Source organism: Pristiophorus japonicus, chromosome 3, assembly GCF_044704955.1.
Source record: "Pristiophorus japonicus isolate sPriJap1 chromosome 3, sPriJap1.hap1, whole genome shotgun sequence".
NCBI classification, from domain to species: domain Eukaryota; kingdom Metazoa; phylum Chordata; class Chondrichthyes; family Pristiophoridae; genus Pristiophorus; species Pristiophorus japonicus.
Window position 1 is genome coordinate 18,568,538 of NC_091979.1, and position 16,989 is coordinate 18,585,526.

General features: G+C 47.4%; 1 protein-coding gene across 4 annotated transcripts in view; it reads right to left on the minus strand.

Annotated features, from left to right (window-relative positions):
- The window catches only part of LOC139259675 (tubulin monoglutamylase TTLL4-like), a 110,698-nt gene that overhangs the window by 32,970 nt on the left and 60,739 nt on the right, over nucleotides 1–16,989 (minus strand). For all 4 annotated transcript variants that reach the window (XR_011592628.1, XR_011592629.1, XM_070875236.1 and 1 more), the window contains 5 exons: nucleotides 16,195–16,277; nucleotides 11,929–12,057; nucleotides 10,505–10,627; nucleotides 8,732–8,830; nucleotides 2,778–2,912 (listed from right to left, as the gene is read on the minus strand). Coding sequence is in view for 2 of the 4 variants with exons in the window: in XM_070875236.1 (XP_070731337.1) it covers nucleotides 2,778–2,912; nucleotides 8,732–8,830; nucleotides 10,505–10,627; nucleotides 11,929–12,057; nucleotides 16,195–16,277 (569 nt within the window). In the remaining 2 variants the exon portion in view is untranslated. The remainder of the gene's footprint in view (nucleotides 1–2,777; nucleotides 2,913–8,731; nucleotides 8,831–10,504; nucleotides 10,628–11,928; nucleotides 12,058–16,194; nucleotides 16,278–16,989) is intronic.

A 16,989-nucleotide genomic window follows, 5' to 3' on the forward strand; every position in this document is an offset into this window, starting at 1 on the left:
ATAATGACCAGATAATCTGTTTTTTTATTATGTCGTTTGAGGGATAAATATTGACCAGGATTCCAGGGATAACTCCCTGCTCTTCTTCGAAATAGTGCCATGGGATCTTTAACGTCCACTTGAGAGCAGATGGGGACTTGGTTTCACCTCTCATCCGAAAGACGGCACCTCTGACAGTGCAGCAGTCCCTTAGCCCTGCACTGGAGTGCCAGCCGATATTTTTTTTGTGCTCAAGTCTCTGGAGTGGGACTTGAACCCACAACCTTCTGACTCAGAGGCAAGTGTGCTACCCACTGAGCCACAACTGACATTAAACAATCTATCTGCAGCAATCTTAGCCAACCATAGGTGATCTGAAACAGGACAATTCCCAAATCTGAACAATTTTTTTCTTCTAAAAAAAAAACACTGGTCAATCATGGAGGTTATGACCGAGTGCAGCATTCAAATCAAGCAAAGCTAGAGGGCAGGGTGAGTGAATTCGACCTGGGAATGGCGGCAGATGGAGCGAGAGGGGCTAGAGGTGGAGGTGGTGGTGGTGAGGATGAGAAGGCGCGAGATGAGGCAAAGACAGAAGAACAAAGTCATCAACGAGGGGCGGCCTGCAATTTCACGTTAGGGAAGGTGAGGGATAATCCTCCCTTGCAACTTGTTCCAATTTTTGTCTCACTGGGGAAAACAGTGAGGATAATTGAGCTTCCCTTCCACTGCAGGCTGGAGGGTGGTTGGTGCAGTAAGGTTGCCTTAGCTCCCTCTCCAAGGTAACCTTGTCTCAGGTCCTGGTTTGTGCAGTAGGGGTGGGGTTTAGGAGAGGGATGCAGTACTGTATTAAAGTTTCAGTCCAGATTATATGCTCCAGTTGTACACTTGCAAATCCACTGGGAGGAAACACGCACCAACATCAGTGTCCTCGTTCAGGCCAACATCCCCAGCAGCAAAGCACTGACCACACTAGACCAGCTCTGTTGGGCGAGCCACATCGTCCGCATGCCTGACACAAGACTCCCTAAGCAAGTGCCCTACTCGGAATTCCTGCACTGTAAGCGAGCCAGGTGGACAGAGGAAATGCTTCAAGCCTCTTTGATAAAGTGTAACATCCCCACCGGCATCTGGGAATCCCTGGCCCAAAGTGGAGGAAGAGCATCCGGGAGGGCGCTGAGCACCTCGAGTCTCGTCGCTGAGAGCATGCAGAAACCAAGCGCAGACAGCGGAAGGAGCGTGCGGCAAACCAGACTCCCCACCCACCCTTTCCTTCAACCACTGTCTGTCCCACCTGTGACAGAGACTGTAATTCCCGTATTGGATTGTTCAGTCACCCGAGAACTCACTTTTAGAGTGGAAGCAAGTCTTCCTCGATTTCGAGGGACTGCCTGGAATGATGAATATTGCTCGTGCCCACCAAACACTCACCAACTTGCATTTAGATGCCTATGATGAAGCTTGAACACACAACCTTCATAACAGGCGATAGTGCCTCCACTGAGTCAACTTAACAAGTTTAACAGCTCTGGGCTTGTAGCCAGTTGAAGAAGCTACCATGCAAGGGAAGGTGTAGGTATAAAAATCTGTGCTGCGTGATATAAGCAACAAATATTGGGCTCAATTTTCCCCAGTGATTTGCGCCGTTTTTTTGGAGCAGGCTGCTTTTTTTGGCCCAAGTTAAAAAACAGTTTCCACAATCAATTTGCACCAGCGTAACTCAGTTAGTTACCTTCGGCCAAAGGGGGGGGGGGGGGAGAAACCTGCCACCCGCACCAATTCTGGCCATTTAGGCAAGTTTGGCAAGCCGAGAGTTACTCCAGTTCTGCTTAGGCCAGCGTATGTGGTCTCTGCAGAAAAATCTTATGGAGAGTTAAGGAAAGAGGGGGAGGGGTGGGGGGCGAGGGCGAGGGACCAGGAGGAGGCTATTCGGCCTGGGTTGTCGGGCGGGGGAGCAGACTGGCAATCGGCTTTAATAATTGGAGTTAAGTTGCTGCAATATATTTGAATGTGTTTTTAAGTTGATGCAATATGTTTTAATGTGTTGCGAGCTGGTTGTATGTTTCACTTTGCAGCCTCAGCTCGCATTGCGTCCCTGGTTACCATGGCAACCCGATCTTTTTTGCCGCAGATCGAGGCTCCACCCCCAAAACTAAAGGACAGATTCGGCCAGGCCAAAATGAAGAAATCCAACGGGGAAACTTAGAACATTTTTTTTTGGCGTACTTGGGCCCCCCAAAAAAACGGGCGGAACTCTTCAAGTACGTCAAAAAAAAAGCTTTGGGGAAAATTGAGCCCAATGTTTGTATAATATTCCTTTAAAAACCATTATAATGAAGATGCTAATTAAATTGTGGGGTGTCCAGAATTAGGGACAATAAATATAAGATAGTCAATAATAAATCTCAAGGAATTCAGCAGAAACTTCTTGTGGACTTTGCTACCACATGGAGTAGTTGAGGCAAATAGTATAGATGCATTTAATGGGGAGCTCGATAAGTACATAGGGGAGAAAGGAATAGAAGGGTATGTTGTAAGCTGAGATGAAATGGGATGGGAGGAGGCTCATGTGGAGCATAGATCAATTGGGCCAAATGGCCTGTTTCTGTGCTGTACATTCTATGTAACCCACTTAATAAAGAAAAAGGCCAAATCTTTGTTACAGTACCAGGCAGAGAAATTTCATATGACTGAGTCAACATGTTAGCTACCAATATGCCACAGACAACCACAGGCATAAGAAGCCAAGTAAAACTGAAAAGCCCACGTGTTGATGACTGCAATGGTTATACTGGTACCTTGGAGAGATGTTGACTTCTAGAACCCACGGTTTCAGATTCTCGTCGAGCATTATGTCAAATCCAAAGAGTTCATGGCAGGTGTAACGATTCCGTACGTACAAAAGGATTTGGCTGTTCACATAAGACTCAGAGCTGCAGAACAAGAGGAACAGCATTAATAAAATCCGAAACCAATTCTATCGGCCAAAGTAAGAACCCTTAAATGTTTTGTTGAAATAAAAAGTTATTTGGAACTTCTCAAAAATGTTTGAGTTAGCATGCAGGTGCATCAAGCAATTCGGAAGGCACGTGGGCCTGTTGGCCTTCATTGCAAGGGGGTTGGAGTACAAGAGTATGGAAGTCTTGCTACAATTGTAGAGGGCTTTGGTGAGACCACACCTGGAGTACTGTGCACATTTTTGGTCTCCTTATCTGAAGAAGGATATACTTGCCTTGGAGGCGGTGCAACGAAAGTTCACTAGACTGATTCCTGGGATGAGAGGGCTGTCCTATGAGGAGAGATTGAGTAGATTAGGCCTATACTCCCCAGAGTTTAGAAGAATGAGAGGTGATCTCATTGAAGATATAACATTCTAGGGGGAGACAGGGTAGTTGCTGAGGTTGTTTCCCTGCCTAGAGTGTCTAGAACTAGGAGCCAGTGTCTCAGGATAAGGGGTCAGCCATTTAAGGCTGAGAGGAGGAATTTCTTCACTCAGAGGGTTGTGAATCCTTGGAATTTTCTACCCCAATGGCCGTGGTTGTTGAGTCGTTGAGTATATTCAAGGCTGAAATCGATGAAATTTTGTACTCTAGGAGAATCAAGGGATATGGTAATTGGACAAAAAAGTGGTGTGGAGGGACGATCTTATTGAATTGTGGAGCAGTCTAGAGTGGCCAAATGGCCTATTCCTGCTCCTAATTCTTATGTTCTTATATCACTTGGAAACTCTATTATACCCAAGGTGGTGGAGGGGCTGCAAAATTTCATACAAGCATCCTATCAGCCAATCAGAGTACAGCAGTTTTTGCCTTGTTGGATCTCTGCTTGGTGCAGTGGGGAAGCTGCCATTAGCCTCAGCACCTTGGGCTGGGGAGAGGAAAAGAACAAACTTGCATTCGCAGAGCACGTTTCAGGTCCTCAGAATGTTCAAAGTGCTTCTCACCTAATGAACTTTCGAAGTACTGTGGGCGAGTCCAGAACAAGAGGGCATAATTTAAAAAGATAGTCATTAACAGATGAAAGGAAGAATTTAGGAGGAATTTATTTATTTACACAGCGTGATCAGAATAAGAATATAACATAAGAAATAGGAGCAGCAGTAGGTCATTTGGCCCCTCGAGCCTGCTCCGCCATTCAATAAGTTCATGGCTAATCTTATCTTGGCCTCAACTCCACTTCCCTGCCCGCTCCCCATAACCCTTAACTCCCCTATAATTCAATAAATATATTCAATGACCCAGCCTCCACAGCTCTCCGGGGCAGAGAATTCCATAGATTCACAACCTTAAGAAATTCCTCCTCATCTCGGTTTTAAATGAGCAACTCCTTATTCTGAAGCTATGCCTCCTAGTTCCAGATTCCCCAAGGGGAAACATCCTCTCTTGTAGCTACCCTATCGGACCCCCTCAGAATCTTATGTTTCAATAAGATCACACCTCATTCTGCTAAACTCCAACGAGTATAGGCCCAACTTGCCCAATCTTTCTTCATAAGACAACTCCTTCATCTCAGGAATCAACCTCGTCACCCTATAATGTTGAACTGGCTGCCACATGGAGCAGTTGAAGCAGGTAACAATGACACATGTAAGGGGAGGCTTGAGGGAGAAGAGAAGAGACGACAGGGGGCAGGGTGGGAAGAGGTAATTAGAGTGGGAGGAAGCTTGTGTGAAGTATAAACATCTGCATAGACCAGTTGGGCTGAATGGCCTGTTTCGCAAACGTTCCAACACCAAATTCAGATGAATTCTATTATTAATGACTCGGTCTCTACAAATTGGAGCCCTCCTTCGCGAACAATGGATAATTAAGTTAGTGCAACTCACAACGCAGTTTTAAATGTCCCTTTAAGGGTACACACCACCATAAAACTGACTCCTTTTGCTTGCCAAGTGGCATCCTGTGTAGTTCCTCTAAACGCCTCCTCTCCTGCTCTCCAATTCTGCAGACACTAATGTAGCAAATTCGTCAAATGATGGGAATCTCTCTTTCCATTACAACAGACTTGCACAATCGCCAATGAAAACAAAAAGCAAATTCTAACTCCAGGACAAGATTATCCACTTGTAACCAACCTGACAGAACTGTCAGATAATAACATGCCAGAGATCTCGTCGGCCTTGCTCTTGCCCTGTTCTCCCATGTGCACAAACATTAATTGTACAAGATAACAGGTTGGGGGAAAAAAAAAAAAAAAATCACATGCACTCTGGAATTCTTTACCTTCACCGTCTTGTTATTTCTCGCCAAGATCATTCCTCAAAAAAAAACTTACCACTTTAATCTTGCCTAACTGCTCGCCTCCGCCTGTTTAGTATCTGCTGTTCCCCGTGATGTATTGTGTGTCTGTGCAGCGTTACCACCGGCAGAAGGGTGTAATTGCAGCATGACAACTTCACAAAGGCAGTTTTTCCATTATAAATGTAGACATATGAGGATGGTAAAATTGAGGACAGAATGTACAACTACAAAATGAGGGCTAAATTACAGCTCTGCACCCTGATCCAAATATCCAGCAGCTTCCAATCTCAATCCACTACATTTGGTCTCGACTGTCTGGGGACAACACCACAGGCGATCGACTAATGCAATTAATTATTTTGAAGTACATGGGGGGGCGGGGGGGGGGGGGGGGGAGGAAATTCGGCCCCGCCCCGTTTGGAGGCAGTAACCATTCGCAGGCAGAAGTCCCGCCCCGGCAACGAAATTAAGGTTACCGCCCCAGAGAGGAAGTGGAGCGCAATGACTGGGGCGCTAACTGCGGGCATTTTACAGCGGCAGCGCCGCGTAGCGTTGGTGGGAGCACAGGGCCCTTCCGTTAAAGTAAAGGGCACGCTGCCAACTCTGCATCGGGGCGGGGAAGAGAAAGGGGCCACTATTACTTCACTGGGGAGCGGGGTCGCAGCCTGGCACAGAAGCGGAGCGCCGGGCTGCAACATCGTGCCACGGACCCCGCCATTTCAATAGGGCAAGGCCGCGACCAGTAAGTCGGCCAAGATATATCGGCGCCGCACCTCCCCTTTAATTGTCGCCCCGCCAGCGGACTGAAGCCCGATTTGCGACCTGCGAGGCTCGCCCAGGCATCGCCCGCAGCAGCCTCATGGGGCGCAACCGAATTTTCGCTCAGAGGCCAAAATGGGCCGCTGCGCACAGTGATGATGCGGCAGCCCGGGGCGTTACTAGCATGAGCCGGGGTCGCCGCTAACTCCCGCGGAACTTTGCAGGAAATATAGAAATTTACAGCGCAGGAGGCGGCCATTTCAGCCAATCATGTCCCTAGTAGCCCTGGTGAGAAGTCGTTTGCACTGTTAGCGCCCCAGGGGAGGTGCAAACGACTTGAATTTCTCCCCCCAGTGACTGTTACATAGGCAAATGCGGCAGTCACAAACAGCAATGAGATGTATGATTAGTTAACCCAGTTTCTATTTGGAGATTATTGGTTGAGAGTAGAATTTTGGCCAACACTCCCTTATCCTGTCTGAATAGTGGAATGGAATCTTGTAACATCCATCTAAGCCAACGGGTCAGACGCTGTTTCACGTCTCATCCAAAGGGCAGCACCTCCAATGATTGAGCATTCCTTCAATACAGCACTGGAGAGTTAGCCTTTATGTGCTCATGGTTCTATAGAAGGTGTGAACCTGCAATCTTCCAACTCCGAGGCAAGAGTACAAGTTGAACTCCTCTTATCCGGGATTCCCTTATCCGGCACCGCCCCTCGTCCGGGACCATTCCCGGCCGGTGGGTGGCGCATGCGCAGAATGCAACCGTCAAAATCCTACTCACCAATATAATCTTTCTCTTCAATTCGGCTGCCTCCTCATCGCCTTGCTGGAACTCCTGCAACCACAGTCCTCGGGCTAGCCACTCCTCCCCACAGCGCTCCCTCTGCTGGGGAGGGGGTGGGGGGGGGGAAGAGCAGGGCCAACTGGCTCTTCGGGGCCTCCTGCACACTGACTGACTGGCTGGACCGACAGTCAATCAGCGCACACACATACTTACCCCAGCAACAGCATTTAAAGGCGCAGTCCACCCAAACACGTGACCACCCCTCATCCAGCAAAACTCCTCGTTTTGGTCAGGCCAGGTCCCAAGGGTGCCGGATAAGGGAGGGTCAACCTACTATCTGAGCCACGCCAACCCGACTGGGGACAAAAAAAAATGTAGGATAGAGGCAACAGCGTGTGTCTTTAATGTACAACAACACCCTAAAGCACTGCACAGAGATATAATCAGAGATTGAGCCCAAGAAACAATAGGAGTGAACAAAAGCAAGGTCAAAATTGTGGATTTGAAGAGTCGTAAAGGAGAAGAGGTTGGTGGAGAGGCAGAGGGGTTTAAGGGGGTAATTCCAGAAAGCACAGCCCAGGGCAGCTGAAGGCACAGTTGCCAATGCTGGAGTGAAAAGGGTGGGGGAAGATGGGAACAAGAGGCTAGAGTCAGAGGAATGGAGAGATTGGGTGGGGTTGTAGGACTGGAAGCGGTTACAGAAATAGGGAAGGGCGAGGCCATGAAGGGACTTAAATAGGAGGATGAGAATTTTTAGTGTGAAGCACAGAAATACCACGACTTGGTGCAGGGTAGAATGCAGGAAGAGTTTTGGATGATATGAAGTTTACAGAGGGTGGAGTATGGGAGGCTGGCCAGGTGAGCATTCGAACAGTCGACTCTGTAGATCACAAATATATCAACGAGGGCATTAGCAAATCAGCTGAGATGGGAGCACGGATGAAGGACATTACAGAGGCAAAAATAGGCAGTCTTTGTGACAGAATAGATATGGTGTCGACAGCTTGGCTTGGAGTCAAACAGCACACCGGGGTTACAAACTGTCTAGTTCAGCCTCAGACAGCAGCTGGGGAGGGGAATGGACTCAGTGGCTAGGTTACAGAGTTTGTGGCTGGGGGCCGAAAACGTGGCTTCGATCTTCTCAAGTGGATGTAAAAGATCCTATGGCACGATTTCGAAGAGCAGGGGAGTTATCCCCGGTGTCCTGGCCCAATATTTATCCCTCAATCAACACAACAAAAAAAAAAACAGATTATGTGGTCATTACCACATTGCTGTTCGTGAAAAAGTGCAACATCCCCACTGACACCTGGGAGTCCCTGGCCAAAGACCGCCCTAAGTGGAGGAAGTGCATCCGGGAGGGCGCCGAGCACCTCGAGTCTCATCGTTGAGAGCGTGCAGAAACCAAGCGCAGGCAGCGGAAAGAGCGTGCGGCAAACCTGTCCCACCCATCCCTTCCCTCAACGACTGTCTGTCCCACCTGTGACAGGGACAGTGGTTCTCGTATTGGACTGTTCAGTCACTTGAGAACTCATTTTTAGAATGGAAGCAAGTCTTCCTCGATTTTGAGGGACTGCCTATGATGATGTTGTTTGTGGGAGCTTGCTGTGCGCAAGTTGGCTGCCGTGTTTCCTGCATTAAAACAGTGACTACACTCCAAAAGTACTTAATTGGCTGTAAAGTGCTTTGAAACGTCTGGTGGTCGTGAAAGGCTCTATATAAATCCAAGTCTTTCTGTCTTTCCCAATGTTTAACTGGAGGAAAGTGCTTCTTTCTCCCCCCGCCCTCCCCCCAAAAAAAGCGCATCCAAAATAGACATACAAACTCTCACTAAAATAGCTGCATATACCCAGAATATGGCAAAATGACTTTGCTTATGAAGGGCAGGATGGAAAAGCTTTAACATGTATTCTCTAGTTCCTGCAGCTGTTGGTGGTTACCCAGAGGTCCCTTTCATTACTCACGCTATGATGGTTTTGACGATCACTTCCTTCATCTGCTCCCACAACAGCTCGGTCTTCACGCCCTTTTGATTCAGGTACACCCACAATGCCTTAAGGCTCCTAGAGAGAGAAAAAAAAACAGAGCAACGTCAAAACAGACCAGGAATTGAACTTGGAACCTACTGATCTGAACGGCCCAGCAATGACACCTAGTGTGGGTTTTAAAAGTCTGCAGATTGTAGAAAGGGAAGACAAATGGGATTTGCAGGGAAATTTCTTCATGCAGAGGGCAGTGGGGGTCTAGAACTCTGCCTGAAAGAGTGGGAGAGTCAGAAACCCTCACCACATTTTGGATGTGCACTTGAAGTGTCATAACCTACAGGGCCTAAGGACCAAGAGCTGGAAAATGGGATTGGCTGGATAGCTCTTGGTCAGCTGGCACAGACACGATGGGCCGAAATGGCCTCCTTCCGTGCTGTAAATTTCTATGATTCTATTTAAGATGTTTCAATCCCTGGAGAACAGTGCAACTCGTCTCAATTTCAAAACGGTGAGGATAGATGGAAGAGGGATAATGTGTAGAGCAGTGTAGGAGGAACAGGAAGAGAGAATTAAGAGCACGATCTTTGTATTGATGAAATAGACGAGAAAAGCTGCAAAGGATGGGAGAGAAGGCAGCGCGAGTGGGCGACACAGATTTTGAGACTAGAGGCTGCGGCTGAGATATACTTAGGAAAAAGGAAAGTGATGAAATAAGCTGCAGAGGCTCAGCAGCACCAAGAAACCTAATAAAGAAACTCTTGGAATGTATATACACTGGGGTTACTGCTGAGTTTTTTTTCCCAGCTTGTCGAAACTGTAAAATTTCACCTCCTGGCTAACAGGTGAACGGGATTTACCCAGCCCCGGTCTAGGTCCAATATTTTTTTTGAATTATTCATTCTCAGGATATGGGCCTCGCAAGGTTGGCATTTATTTTTCATCTCCAGTTTCCATTGAGAGGGTGGTGAAGAGTCTTCATGAACCGCTGCAGTCCATGTGGTGAAGGTACACCCACAGTGCTGTTAGGGAGGGAGTTCCAGGATTTTGCCCCAGCCACGATGGACCGTGATTGATGTCCAAAGTCTGGATGGTGTGTGACTTGGAGGGGAACTTGAGGCAGTACTGTTCCCAGTTACTTTGTCCTTCTAGGTGGTAGAGGTTTGCAGGTACTGCTGAAGAAGCCTTAGCGAGTTGCTGCAGTGTATCTTACAGATAGTACACACTGCAGCCATGGGACACCCCCAAAGCCTCCTTGATAAAGTGCAACATCCCCACTAACATCTGGGAGTCCCCGCCCTAAGTGGAGGAAGTCTATCCGGTAGGGCGCTGAGCACCTCGAGTCTCATCGCCGAGAGCGTGCAAAAATCAAGCGCAGGCAGCAGAAAGAGCGTGCGGCAAACCTGTCCCTCCCACCCTCCCACCCACCCCTTCCCTCAACGACTATCTGTCCCACCTGTGACAGAGACTGTGGTTTTTGTATTGGACTGTTCAGCCACCTAAGAACTCATTTTAAGAGTCTTCCTTGATTCCGAGGGACTGCCTATGATTATGATGGAGTGCCGGTGGTGAAGGGAGTGGATACTTAAGATAGTGGCTGGGCTGCTGATCAAGTGGACTGCTTTGTCCTGGGTGGTGTTGAGCTTTGAGAGTTATTCGAACTGGACCCATCCAGGCAAGTGCAGAGTATTCCATCACACTCCTAATGCACCAATTTCCCCTAGAATAGAACTTAAGCTAATTGCCCCAACTTACCATTTGTGACCTTGACAGAGCTTTTCATCAGTGTTGGGTTTGTACTCTGCATTTAGTTTATTCACACTGTAGTTTGTGAGATGCATAAACTTGTTACCCAGGCTCTTCATGGAAGACGAATACCTGAGCAACATAACAAAAATTAATACTATCCACAAGTAATGGCAGTGCAGAGGGAATTAGTGAAAATAACAGAGGCAAGTACCGTGGTTAAAGAAAGTTATATCTATTAACATTGTACTAATTATCATCATTATTCTACTGACTGGATGGTGTCGAGCTTCTTGAGAGTTATTGGAGCTGGACCCATCCAGGCAAGTGGAGTGTATTCCATCACACTCTTAATGCACCCATTTTCCCGAGAACAGAACGGCTAAGTTCTAGTGGTGAGTCGCAATAGTGGCAGTAATTTTAAGCCAATGTCAATGGAGAGTAAAACTGGGTGTAAAATGCGTGGCCGATCCAAGCGAGTCAGCTTCCTGCGGGATGGGTCAGGTTAAAATTAGCCCCTGTATGTCCTTTAAAGTGTCAGCCGTGGCTCAGTGGAGAGCACTCTTGCCTCCGAGTAAGGTGGTTATGGGTTCACGTCCTACTCCAGAGACTTGAGCACAAAAATCTAGGCTGACACTCCCAGTGCAAAACCGAGGGAGTGCTGCACTGTCGGAGGTGCCATCTTTTGGATGAGACGTTAAACTGAGGCCCTTGTCTGTCCTCTCAGGTGGACGCAAAGGATCCTATGGCCACTATTTCAAAGAGGAGCAGGGGAGTTAACCCGGTGCCCTAGCTAATATTTATCCCTCAAACATCATCACTAAAAAACAGGCTATATGATCATTACAGTGCTGTTTGTGGGAGCTTGCTGTGTGCAATAATGGCTGCCTCATTCCCTACATTACAACAGTGACTACACTTCAAAAAGTGCTTCATTGGTTGTAAAGCACTTTGGGATGTCCTGAGGTCATGAAAGGCGCTATATAAATGCAAGTCTCTCAATCTACTTTTCTCTAATCTGTTTTTCGAGATGTTGGTTGAGGGATAGATATTGGATAGGACCCCAGTGCCGTGGGATCTTTCACATCTACCCGAGACAACAGACTTGGTTTAACGTCTCATTCAAAAGACGGCACCTCTGACAGTACAGCACCCCCTTAGTACTGCACTGGAGTGTCGGCCTAGATTTACGTGCTCAAGTCTCAGGAGTGGAACTTCAACCCACAACCTTCTGACTCAGAGGCGAGGGTGCTGCCCACTGAGCCACGGCTGATCAGACAGATTAGTGTTTCAAGTGGGACCAGTCATTAGGACAGACATTTATAATAACTTCGGAACCCCGCTACATCTCAAGTTACAAACCCCACCAGACCCAAATTACACGTCAGTAACCCAGTTCCTCCCTCTATCCGATCTCTATTTTTAAAACTTACTTGCAGCTTGCGAAACGGACCAAGCCGTCTGTAAACGTATAGATCCGTAGAGGATCGTAAGAAGTAACGTAGACATAAATTCTCAAATCAAACTTGCTCTCGCCAATGAGGTAGGGTTTGTGCAAGTATCTGGAGCAAAGAAAATAAAGTACATGCCACAATATTGCTTGAAACTGTTGAAAAATAAAATCAGGACTTGCTACGCTTAGCGACAGACCAGCACCACAAGTGATGACGCCATTTTGTAAACAGGGCCACTAGTTTAGTGACTGAGTAAATCAAATTAATTTTTTATTACAAGATTCTGCGGTTGCATGCGTAAATTTGCACCGTTTCTTCAACTCGCAGTCTTGAATGTATCAATCCTTTTGGGGGGTGGGGGAAAAAAAAAAAGTGTTCCGGATATTCATTGCCCCATGTGAATAAGTGCTTCCCGATTTCACTTCTAAAGGCCTAACTCTAATATTGTTTATGGCTCTTTGTTCTGGATTCTTCCACCAGAGCAAATATCCGATCAAATCCCTTTACCATTTCAAAGAACGAGATTAGGTCACCCCTCAACCTTCTAAACCCAGGAGAATACAAACCAAGTTTACATAAACTGTCTTCATAATTTAGCCCTTTAAGCCAGTATGACTCGAGAACACTTCCTTTATTCCTTACTCTCTACCTCCTATCTCCCAACCAATTTCCAATCCAGGTTACAAGGCTACCTCCAATCCCACGCACTCACATTTTTGCTAATAATCTCTTGTATGGAACCGTACTAAACGTCTTCTGGAAGCCTATACAGACAACATCCGCAGACAATCCCCTAGCCACCATGTTGGTGAATTCCTCATTAAAATTTAACTGTATCAGTGAGACACAATATGCCCATCATATATCCACGCCGACTTTCTGATCAGCTCATGCTCGTCCAAGTGCGCAGTCACTCTGTCTCGATGGCAGATTCCAGTCTTCTCTCTCTCTTAGGCAGTCCCTCGGAGTCGAGGATGACTTGCTTCCGCACTATGAGTTCTCAGGTGGCTGATGAGACCAATGCGGGACCTACAGTCTGTCCCAGGTGGGGCAGGCGGTGGTTGAAGGGACGGATGGGTGGGGTGCTTGGGTTGTCGTACGTCCCTTCCGCTGTTTGCGCTTGGTTTCCACTTGCTCCCGGCGAAGAGACTCGAGGTGTTCGGCGCCTTCCCGGATGCTCCTCCTCGGTCTCGGGATTCCGAGGCGTCGGTGGGGATGTTGCACTTTATCACGAAGGCTTTGAGGGGGGTCCTTGAAGCGTTTCCTCTGCCCATCTGGGACTCGCTTGACGTGTTGGAGTTCTGAGTAGAGCGCTTGTGTTGGAAGTCTGGTATCGGGAATGCACGAGGTGGCCCGTCCACTGGCGTTGATCGAGCGCGGTCAATGTTTCGATGCTGGGAATGTTGGCCTGAGCAAGAACACAGATGTTGGTGCACCTATTCTGTCAATGGATTTGCAAGATTTTGCAGAGGCAGCGTTGGTGGTACTTCTCCAGTGCTTTAAGGTGCCTGCTGTACATAGTCCATTTCTCTGATGCATATAAGAGGGCGGATACCAGTACTGCTCTGTCGACCATGAGCTTGGTGCCAAGTTTGAGGTACTGGTCTTCAAACACACTCTCCAAACACACTCTCCTTCAGGTAACCGAAGGCTGCACTGGCACACTGAAGGCTATGTTGGACTTTGTCATCGACGTCTGCCCTTGTTCCCGAGGTATGGAAAATGGTCCACGCTGTCCAAGGCTTCGTCATGTATTTTGATAAACGGGGGCGGGGGGGGGAGTACTATGAAGGTTGGTAGAGGACCTTTTGTCATTTATGGATGTTTAGTGCAAGACCCATACTCTCGTACGCTTCGGTGAAGGTGTTGACGATGGTCTGGAGTTTGACCTCAGTGAACAAACGCGAGCTTCGTCTGCATACTGTAATTCGATGACAGAGGATGGGACGACCTTGGATCTGGAGGCGACAGAGGTTGAACAATTTCCCGTTTGTTCTGTAGATTATCCTCACTGCAACAGGGAGCTAATTGAGGGAGAGATGGAGCATTGCAGCAAGGAACATCGAGAAGAGTGTTGGTGCAATGTCACAGCCTTGCTTAACCCTGGTCCGAACGTGAATTGGGTCTGTGGTGGATCCGTTGGTCAGGATCACGGCTTGCATGTCATTGGGGAGCAGGCAGAAGATGGTGACAAGCTTTTGAGGACAGCCGAATTTGAGGAGGACACTCCAAAATCCCTCCCGGTTGACATTGGTCCTTTGTGAGGTCAAAGAAAGCCATGTGCAGAGGTTGATGCTGTTCCCTGCACTTCTCTTGAATTTGATGCATGGTGAAGATCATGTCCATTGTGCCCCATTGTGGACGGAATCCGCATTGCAACTCTGGGAGAAGGCGATTGAGGAGGATTCTTGTGATGACTTTCCCTGTGGCAGACAGATGAGAAACTCCTCTGTAATTACCGCAATCAGACTTGTCACCTTTCTTGATGATTATGATTACAGCGTCCGAGATCCCTTGGCACGTTCTCTTCCTTCCAAATAAGAGAAATGAGTTCATGGATTTGCGCCAAAGTTGCTTCTCTGCCATGCTTTAGTGCTTCAGCGGGGATTCCGTCTGCTCCCTAGGCCTTGTTGTTCTTTAGCTGTCGGATGGTCTTTTGAACCTCATGCCGGGATGGGGTTGTGCTGAGGTGGTGGTGGGTAGCATGCTGCGGGATGGAGTCGACGAAACTCATATTGAAGGCAGAGTCTCGGTTGAGGAGATCTTCGAAGTGCTCCTTCCAGCGGGCACTGACTGCCTCTCTGTCCTTGATGAGTACTTCTCCGTTCTTGGCCCGCAGTGGGATAGGACCTTGGGTGCTTGGGCCGTAGGTGGTCTTGACTGCGCTAAAGAATCCACGCACGTCGTGGTTGTCGGCTAGTTGTTGGATCTCCTGCGCTTTTTCCACTCACCATCTGTTCTTTAGGTCGCGAGTTTTATGTTGGACCTCGGTCTTCAGACGTCTGTAGAGCTGCTTTCTTGCTCTATAATTGTGCTGCTGTTTCCAGTCCAAGAATGCCTTGCGCTTGCGGCATATTAGCTCCTAGATCTCCTGATCGTTCTTGTCGAACCAGTCTTGATGTTTCCTGGTCGAGTGACCGAGCATCTCTTCACAGGTGCTAATTCTGGAGACCTTGAGGGCAGACCATGCACTGGACAATCTGCCTCTCAAGATTACTGGGAATCGTCAGGTTGGTTGTGAGGCACTGGCTGAATAGGACTTTCTTAGCAGGGTCTTCGAGTGCTCCAGCTTTGATTTTCCTACAGCATCATTCCTGTTGCCGCTGTTGTTTTGGGGCTACATTGATTGAAATGATAAGAGCGGATTAGGCAGTGGTCAGTCCAGCAGTCGTCAGCTCTTGTCATGGCGCGAGTGATGCGGGCATCCTTGCTTGGACGATGACGTAGTCGAGCAGATGCCAGTGCTTAGAGCGAGGGTGTTGCCATGAGGCCTTGTACTTGTCTCTCTGACGGAACATGAGGTTGGTTATGACAAGGTCATGTTCTAAGCATTTCGTCAAGAGGAGGGTACCGTTGGAGTTGGATTTCCCTAACCCCTCTCTGCCGATCACACCACCTCAGGTGTGTGTCCTTTCCAACTCTGCCGTTAAAATCGCCTAAGAGGATCAGTTTGTCGGCCATTGGGACACCGGGACAGGGATTGTTCAAGGCTGGAGTAGAATTCCTCTTTGGTCTCGTCTGTAGCTTCCAGTGATCCAGTAACTTCCCCACAACGGATATTAAACAGACAGGCCTGCAGTTGCCTCGCTTTTCTTAAAGAAGGTGTGACATTTGCAATTTTCCAATCCAAAGATACAATTTCTGAGTCTCGATAGCTTTGCAGCTCTCAAGGGCTCTGCTATTTCCATCTGTCCTACATGATTTTCCATCAACCTCCGATCATCTTCTTTAACTTTAATTTGTACTTTCCCAGGTCCTCAAGGCAATGAAACCTCTTACCTCCCTCAATCTACCCGCATTTAAAACCAGAGTTTGGTGTTACAGAATCTTGTTTAAGAGCCAGTATATAACACACACACAATTATATATCATGTGTAAATAGGAAGAAATTATATAAAAAAATATATAAAATATAAAAATATTTATATATAAAAATGTACACATGTACACATTATTTATATATTATCTATTTATATCATAGCCATATATAAATACACACACAAATATAAAGAAACAAATTCGTACTTCTGAACCAGCAGAGGTCGTTTCTTGGGGATCTGATTCCACTTATGAATGACTTGGATGCCAATCCCTCTCGCAGATGCAGGCTGTATAAAAAAAAAACAGAAGACAGGAGAAAAGCCATCAGTATTGTCAATAGATACCTTTTTAAATAACTTTCTAGAAGTGCGAGTGCCACATATCAAAATGGCATGGGTTTCATTCCTCCAATGTGATTACCGACATGAGCCTCTATATACACAACAGCATTGACACTCTGGTCTGGGTCACATAATACAAAAATCACAGCAAAATACAAGAACCATAATGCCACGGCCAAAACTGAAACCATGCCATTGACTGGGGTATCCCCAAAGCTCTGGTTCTGATCCGCTCTTGCTTCTCATGTACAGAAGTTAGAAGTTAGACAGGGAGAGGCGATGAACAGCTGGAAGAGGGCGTCAGAAAACTGGACAGCTAGATACTGTAGGGGAAAGGGTAGTGCTCCCTGTATCCCAACTTATCTTGTGCAATCGGTACAATTCTCTGCACTAATTTTACCAGTGCTAACCAGTGCGGTCCCGTCCCCTTCGTTCAATTAAGTTTCCAAAGAGGTTCATTTGAAACGGACTTCCCTTTAACCAGCGGGAGACTGCACCCCACTATGGAGCGGAAGCAAGGAGATCTGCAGCATACCTACCTCCTGAATGCGCTTAAGCTTTCAGCGTTTGGTGCTCCCTCTCTCTAGAGATGGAGTTGCATTGTCTATTGTTTCACACTACTGAGCAGCTACTCTGCACCACGCCAAAATATTATTCT